At 50.7% G+C, this 7,558-nt stretch overlaps 1 protein-coding gene across 1 annotated transcript in view; it reads right to left on the bottom strand.

Moving 5' to 3' along the window:
* Window positions 1-1,932: 1,932 nt before the first annotated feature.
* MAN2B1 (mannosidase alpha class 2B member 1) overlaps window positions 1,933-7,558 on the bottom strand; it is a gene marked incomplete at its 3' end in the record, with an annotated part of 64,362 nt that continues 58,736 nt past the window's right edge. The window contains 2 exon segments of the mRNA XM_040346567.1: window positions 1,933-2,020; window positions 5,725-5,826. Of these exon segments, the coding sequence (XP_040202501.1) occupies window positions 1,933-2,020; window positions 5,725-5,826 (190 nt within the window).

Here is a 7,558-nt window from a genome sequence, read left to right as displayed (position 1 = left end):
ACCCGCCGCAGAAGGACGCCGGACCCGCCGAAGAGGACACCCAAAGCCGCAGAAGGACGCCGATGGACGCCGCGCAAGACACCAAAACTGTAAGTACAAAAATAACTTTTTTTCCACAGGTTTGGGGGTCACTTTGGGGGTGCGCGGTATACGCGGGAGCGCATTATACCGCGATAAATACGGTACGTCTGCTCCTAAGACCTTTCATTGTGTGAAGATGCTATTGACAAAAAGGTATGTGTTGTGAGTTAGCAGTCTAAAGGTCAGATGTCTCCTTTCAGGGTTAGGGAATTAGCATGTCAAATTATATTTAGTAAAAGAATGCGACTTCTCAGCTGTAGTAATTAGGTCATGTTAAAATCGGTGCCAAAACGTCTGACATAGAAATGTGTATTATGCAGGTGAATGACTTAGTATCGGAGTGCGGACGTCTGGAGAATAATTAACTCAACTCAATGTCATTGTGTAAAAGAATGTGATTGAAGCCCCATGGTGTGATGTGTGGGTGGAGAGTTTATTTGTTCCTTTGATTACTGTAAACATGCCTGTACTGTATATAAGAGAGCCAAGATACCATTAAAAGTATTCATACATTGGACTCAGAACACAGAGCGTATGTTTCGTCTCTCTGAGGGAATTATTATGGATCGTGTCTGTTGGATGGTTGGAGTGTCAGATAAGCTGTCGTGGGCGATGGAATGGGAAGATCGTAAACGGTGGTGACCGTTACAACACATGGTGCTTCTCCCTTCATCTGATTTGTGTGCCCACCCTACAGCACATGGTAATTTTCTATTCACCTGAAATACATACCCATTGTGCATACACTATATTGTTAAAAGTATTGGGGTGCCAACCATAAACAATAAATAAAGTATAGCTATGGCAATAGTACACAGGAAGAGTTCACTACAGCTTCACTATTCCATAGGGTGCAAGAAAAAACAAAACAGTCTTCAACCCGCCGACGTAACTTGCCTACGCCGGTGTAGCGTAGGCACACATTTAGGCTGGACGCTTCCATTGTTTAGCCATTCAAATATGCAAATGAGGGAAATACGGCGTAAAGTTAAGCCCCATAAAGCAGGTGTAACCCAGCAGCAAACATGCAAAGGTCTGCACCAGGGAACTCAAGCCGGCGTATTTTACGTTGGACGTGTGTCTGGCTGGGCGTAGGTTACGTTCATGGCGTACGCAGTGATCCGGCGTAACTTAGGCAGTTGTTCCGACGTGGTTGTGAGCATGCGCAGAGGGATGCGGCCACGTCCCGGTGCATGCGCAATTCGGGATACGTATCTGTCTGGCGCTTAGACCATCATTTGCATGGGGTCACGCCCACTTCCACATACGCCGACTTACGCCTTAGAAACGCAGCACAGTTTTGGGAGTACTGGCTTTGTGAATTCCATGCTTGCCTCTCTGCGCTGCGTCGGCGTAGCGTATATTAGTTGCGTTACGGCGGCGTAATGTGCGCCCGCTTTCTGTGAATCTGGGCCTTAGTCTGTAGGGTTCGATATTGAGTTGGCCCACCCTTTGCAGCTATAACAGCTTCAACTCTTCTGGGAAGGCTGTCCACAAGGTTTAGGAGTGTGTCTATGGGAATGTTTGACCATTCTTCCAGAAGTGCATTTGTGAGGTCAGGCACTGATGTGGACGAGAAGGCCACTCTAATTCATCCCAAAAGGTGCTCCGTGTCTTTATGGACCTTGCTTTGTGCACTGGTGCGCAGTCATGTGGGAACAGGAAGGGGCCATCCTCAAACTGTTCCCACAAAGTTGGGAGCATGAAATTGTCCAAATTTATATTATAGGATGTCAAACAAGCTCAAAAAGGTGCATTGATCAAGGTTTTCCACATTGTTGTCCATACAGTGCGTTACCCTACAGAGAAGCAGATATGTACGTCCTCAGGGTGCCTCCACATATCACTCACCTTGATAAAGATGCGGCTGTTTACTGGGTAATAGTTCCCGGCCACTGGTTCTGTCTGCTGGAAAGCCCATGTGTCACGGGAATTTCTCCTGTAATAAAAACACCACAGATAACTGATTACTAAATGGTTTAAGTAGACACAATAAAACACCCAGCCTCTAGGGATTTGTAGGTAAAGTTGATCCAGGGAAAATCCGATTGCCTCTCGGGGGATCAGGAAGGAATTTTTTCCCCTGCTGTAGCAAATTGGATCATGCTCTGCTGGTTTTTTTTTTGCCTTCCTCTGGATCAACTGTGGGTATGGAGTTGGGTGTATGGGATTGTACTATGTTTTTTATTTTGTTAATTTTTTGGGTGGTTGAACTGGAAGGACTTGTGTCTTTTTTCGACCTGACCAACTATGTAACTATGATCACTGATCACCGCCCCGTCATACTGATCACCGCCTCGTCATACTGATCACCGTCCCGTCGCGTCATACTGATCACCGTCACGTCATACTGATCACCGTCCCGTCACGTCATACTGATCACCGTCACGTCATACTGATCACCGTCACGTCATACTGATCACCGTCACGTCATACTGATCACCGTCACGTCATACTGATCACCGTCACGTCACGTCATACTGATCACCGTCACGTCATACTGATCACCGTCACGTCATACTGATCACCGTCACGTCATACTGATCACCGTCACGTCATACTGATCACCGTCACGTCATACTGATCACCGTCCCGTCACGTCATACTGATCACCGTCCCGTCACGTCATACTGATCACCGTCCCGTCACGTCATACTGATCACCGTCCCGTCACGTCATACTGATCACCGTCCCGTCACGTCATACTGATCACCGTCCCGTCACGTCATACTGATCACCGTCCCGTCACGTCATACTGATCACCGTCCCGTCACGTCATACTGATCACCGTCCCGTCACGTCATACTGATCACCGTCCCGTCGCGTCATACTGATCACCGTCCCGTCGCGTCATACTGATCACCGTCCCGTCGCGTCATACTGATCACCGTCGCGTCATACTGATCACCGTCCCGTCGCGTCATACTGATCACCGTCCCGTCGCGTCATACTGATCACCGTCCCGTTGCGTAATACTGATCACCGTCCCGTCGCGTCATACAGGGCCATCTTAATAGCATCATGGGCCCCTGGGCAAAGTAATGCCATGGGGCCCCTACAAGGTTGCCCCAATTTACGCACCTACTCTCAAGAATGGAAGTACAATATTTCTACTTTACAGCGTGTCACTTGCCACCGTCCCGTCACCAGATTCAGTGTGTCACTTGCCACCCATCCCGTTACCAGATTTAGCGTGTCGCGTGTGACTTGCCACCTGTCACCAGATTCAGCGTGTCACTTGCCACCTATATCCTGGCTCTCTCCCTCCCCTTTAGTTGAACATGCTGGGGGCTGCAGTTTCCCTCTTAGGATTGCTGGGGCTTGCCAGTCCTTGGGACTACATGCCCCACGATCCTCCTTTGTTTTGGCCAATGGGAAGGAGAGGGGGGAGAAGGAAGGGGGGAGAAAGGAAGGAAGGAAGGAAGGAAGGAAGGAAGGAAGGAAGGAAAGGGAAGGGAAGGAAAGGGAAGGGAAGGGAAGGGAAGGGAAGGGAAGGGAAGGGAAGGGAGGGGAAGGGAAGGGAAGGGAAGGGAAGGGAGGGAGGGAGGGAGGGAAGGAAGGAAGGAAGGAAGGAAGGAAGGAAGGAAGGAAGGAAGGAAGGAAGGAAGGAAGGAAGGAAGGAAGGAAGGAAGGAGGGGGTCTGGTCACAGTGTTCACTTACTTGAATGGTCCCCGGGGGCTCTCAGTCAGTGACTTCTCTCATTGTGGTCTTTGGCTCCTTAATCTTCCCGCCCCCTCATCCCCTTCACAGACGTAGCGCGGTAGCGGCACACATGCAGGGAGAGAGGGGCGGGAGAAGGGATGTCTGCGTGTCATGCTGGAGGGAATAGGACGGAGCAGCGTGGGGATCCCTTCCAGGATGGCCACACCTCCCGAGCCGCTTGTCACTGCACATTGAGCAGTGAGGATGGAGCGGCTCAGCAGCCATGAAAGGAGGGGGGAGGAGAGAAGAAGCCATGTTTTTTCTGGCCATTCCAGAATCCCGGGTGTGCTGCGGATGTTCCACGAGCGGAGGCAGGTCTTTCTGGTGCTGTAGAGAGCCTTAGTTAGCTGGTATCTTCGGTGATGTGGAGCTGTACACTGCCGAAGATACCAGCTAAGGCACTCCACAGCACCAGACACAACTGCCTCCGCTCGTGGAACATCCGCAGCACACACAAAAATGGCCAGGCACCCTACCAAGCTCCTTCACTTCTTTTCTCCTACGGAGCAGCCGGCGTCCTAATTTCTGTGCCCCTCGAGCACATCCAACTGACCCTCTCCCAGGCTAGTGCTATTTGCCCGGCTCTTATGGGGCCCCCGGGCTGTGGCCAGGGGTGCCCGCTCAGTAAGACGGCCCTGACGTCATACTGATCACCGTCCCGTCACGTCATACTGATCACTATATGTCAGGCGAGTTCCAAAAGGTAGTCCTGCTCCCACCACTGGATGACACCATCCAGGAGGAGGAGCTATGCGACTTGGAATCTGTCCCTCCCACCACAAATTGACTCCAGCCAGGAGGCTCTACACGACATGGAGCAAGTCCCTCCCATTAGAGGGTGACACAGACATGGGGAGCTATGTGACATGGAGTTTGTCCCTCCCATCATAAGGTGACACAGACAGGAGGAGCTATGTGACATGGAGTCTGTCCCTCCCATTAGAGGGTGACACAGACAGGGGGAGCTATGTGACATGGAGTCTGTCCCTCCCAACACAGGGTGACACAGACAGGAGGAGCTATGTGACATGGGGTCTGTCCCTCCCATTACAGGGTGACACAGACAGGGGGAGCTATGTGACATGGGGTCTGTCCCTCCCATCATAAGGTGACACAGACAGGGCGAGCTATGTGACATGGAGTCTGTTCCTCCCATTAGAGGGTGACACAGACAGGGGGAGCTATGTGACATGGAGTCTGTCCCTCCCATTACAGGGCGACACAGACAGGGGGAGCTATGTGACATGGAGTCTGTCCCTCCCATCATAAGGTGACACAGACATGGGGAGCTATGTGACATGGAGTCTGTCCCTCCCATCATAAGGTGACACAGACATGGGGAGCTATGTGACATGGAGTCTGTCCCTCCCATCATAAGGTGACACAGACATGGGGAGCTATGTGACATGAAGTCTGTCCCTCCCATCATAAGGTGACACAGACAGGAGGAGCTATGTGACATGGGGTCTGTCCCTCCCATCATAAAGTGACACAGACAGGGGAAGCTATGTGACATGGAGTCTGTCCCTCCCATCATAAGGTGACACAGACAGGAGGAGCTATGTGACATGGAGTCTGTCCCTCCCATCATAAGGTGACACAGACAGGAGGAGCTATGTGACATGGGGTCTGTCCCTCCCATTAGAGAGTGGCACAGACAGGGTGAGCTATGTGACATGGAGTCTGTCCCTCCCATTACAGGGTGACACAGACAGGAGGAGCTATGTGACATGGAGTCTGTCCCTCCCATTAGAGGGTGACACAAGCAGGAGGAGCTATGTGACATGGAGTCTGTCCCTCCCATTACAGGGTGACACAGACAGGAGGAGCTATGTGACATGGGGTCTGTCCCTCCCATCATAAAGTGACACAGACAGGGGAAGCTATGTGACATTGAGTCTGTCCCTCCCATCATAAGATGACAGACTGGGGGCAAGTACCTTCTCTGTAAGATTTGCCTTCCATTGGCATCTGTATAAAATAGTCCACCTGTCTGCAAATTTGTGTCAAAGCGGCTGATGACTTCCTTCCCCCTGTAATCCCTGAAATGAGAAAACAAATATTGAAATCACTTAATAGGCTTACTGAATGAAACAATACAAAGGACAGTGAGAATATACAACATGCAGCAATCTAGTACAACTATGCCAGCAATCTCCTCTACCATAAAAGGCCATCTGTGGGGTTCCTTTACTTTCATTTTCACTGTACTATATGGCAGTTTCCATTGGAAGTCAAAGGGAGCCCACCTCATTTCTTGGACAGAAGTTGTCCAGCATCATCTACCCCTTTTCTCCCCAGCCTGACTATCGCTTGCCCACCCCTTTCAATCATTGGATTGCAGTTTATTCGATCACGGAGACATATCGCAAGTGGGCATTACCTAGGGGAGGGGTTCTATATGCAAATACAGACTACAGCCAGCCTAAAGACACCCACTTCTCCAGACTATCACCTACCAATCAGACATTTGATATCTGCATAACTCCTCCCAGGAGACGGCCCACTGCTTACATAAGGGCTCTTCAGAGGAAGACCGAGGCAGGGTACTGCGATATTGTCAGGAAGCCATGTACAGCACTCAGTGCCGATCCTGACCTCCCAAGCAAAACGACATGTCACATTAAAGTGAAGACGTGAGGGGGGGGGGGGCTGCCAAAAATGACATGTCACGTTAAAGTTGAAAAGCAGGGGGGGGGGGGGGGGGGTTGGCACTGCAGACAGTGACATGTCACATTAAAGATTAAAGTTGAGAAGGGGAGTGTTCTGCTGTCTGAAATGACATCTTACATTAAAGTGAGAAGCGGGGGTTGCTGACTTCTTACCTCTTCTCCCATGCAGCCAGCGAGTTGAGAAGCGGGCCGAAAATTACTTGTCACCAGGCGGGGCCTCTAGTGATTTGGGGGGCCCTCCGCAGCTTTGCGGGGCCCTAAGCGGCTTGCATAGTGAGCCTATAGGGCGGATCGGCCCTGACAGCACCCTGCCTGCATTTTATGGACGAGCACACAGACCCAGTTATGGCAATACAGCCAAAATAAAATCTAAAATTAATATGAATATCAGCACATTACACTTGAGTTAATACTCTAAAATTTCAATACTTACCCCACCACCAGAATACACCGATCTGTGCTGCAGGCTATAGCCGGCGTCACTAATCGATCGGGAAAAACCCGACAGGCTGGTTGTATAGAAGTCAATCGGTCCCTGCTGAACCAGCCCAAATTCCGATCCATATATGGTCGGCTTTAGGTTAACTTACCCCCCATTAACTATACAACTCTGTAGGTGGCTGACCCTGTAATTAAATTTAGTCTCAGCAGTCATTTAGTAAGCATTTTTGCTGAATGACTAATCACTACGGAACAAAACTACAAATATTGAAAATATAGCTTGGCAGGCATGTAGCTATATGAGAGTTGTATTAACCACTTCCCGACCGCCGCATGTACTTATACGTCGGCAGAATGGCACGTACAGGCACATTGGCGTACCTGTACGTCCCTGCCTAGACGTGGGTCGGGGGTCCGATCGGAACACCCCCCCGCTACACGCGGCGGTCGGGTTCTCTCGGGGAGCGATCCGGGACGACGGCGCGGCTATTTGTTTATAGCCGCTCCGTCGCGATCGCTCCCCGGAGCTCAAGAACGGGGAGAGCCGTATGTAAACACGGCTTCCCCGTGCTTCACTATGGCGCTGCATCGATCGAGTGATCCCCTTTATAGGGGAGACTCGATCGATGACGTCATTCCTACAGCCACACCCCCCTACAGT

The sequence above is a fragment of the Rana temporaria genome, chromosome 3, assembly GCF_905171775.1.
Source record: "Rana temporaria chromosome 3, aRanTem1.1, whole genome shotgun sequence".
NCBI lineage: Eukaryota > Metazoa > Chordata > Amphibia > Anura > Ranidae > Rana > Rana temporaria.
The sequence above is the reverse complement of the archived record's forward strand: the minus strand, read 5'-3'. Positions and strand labels throughout refer to the sequence as shown.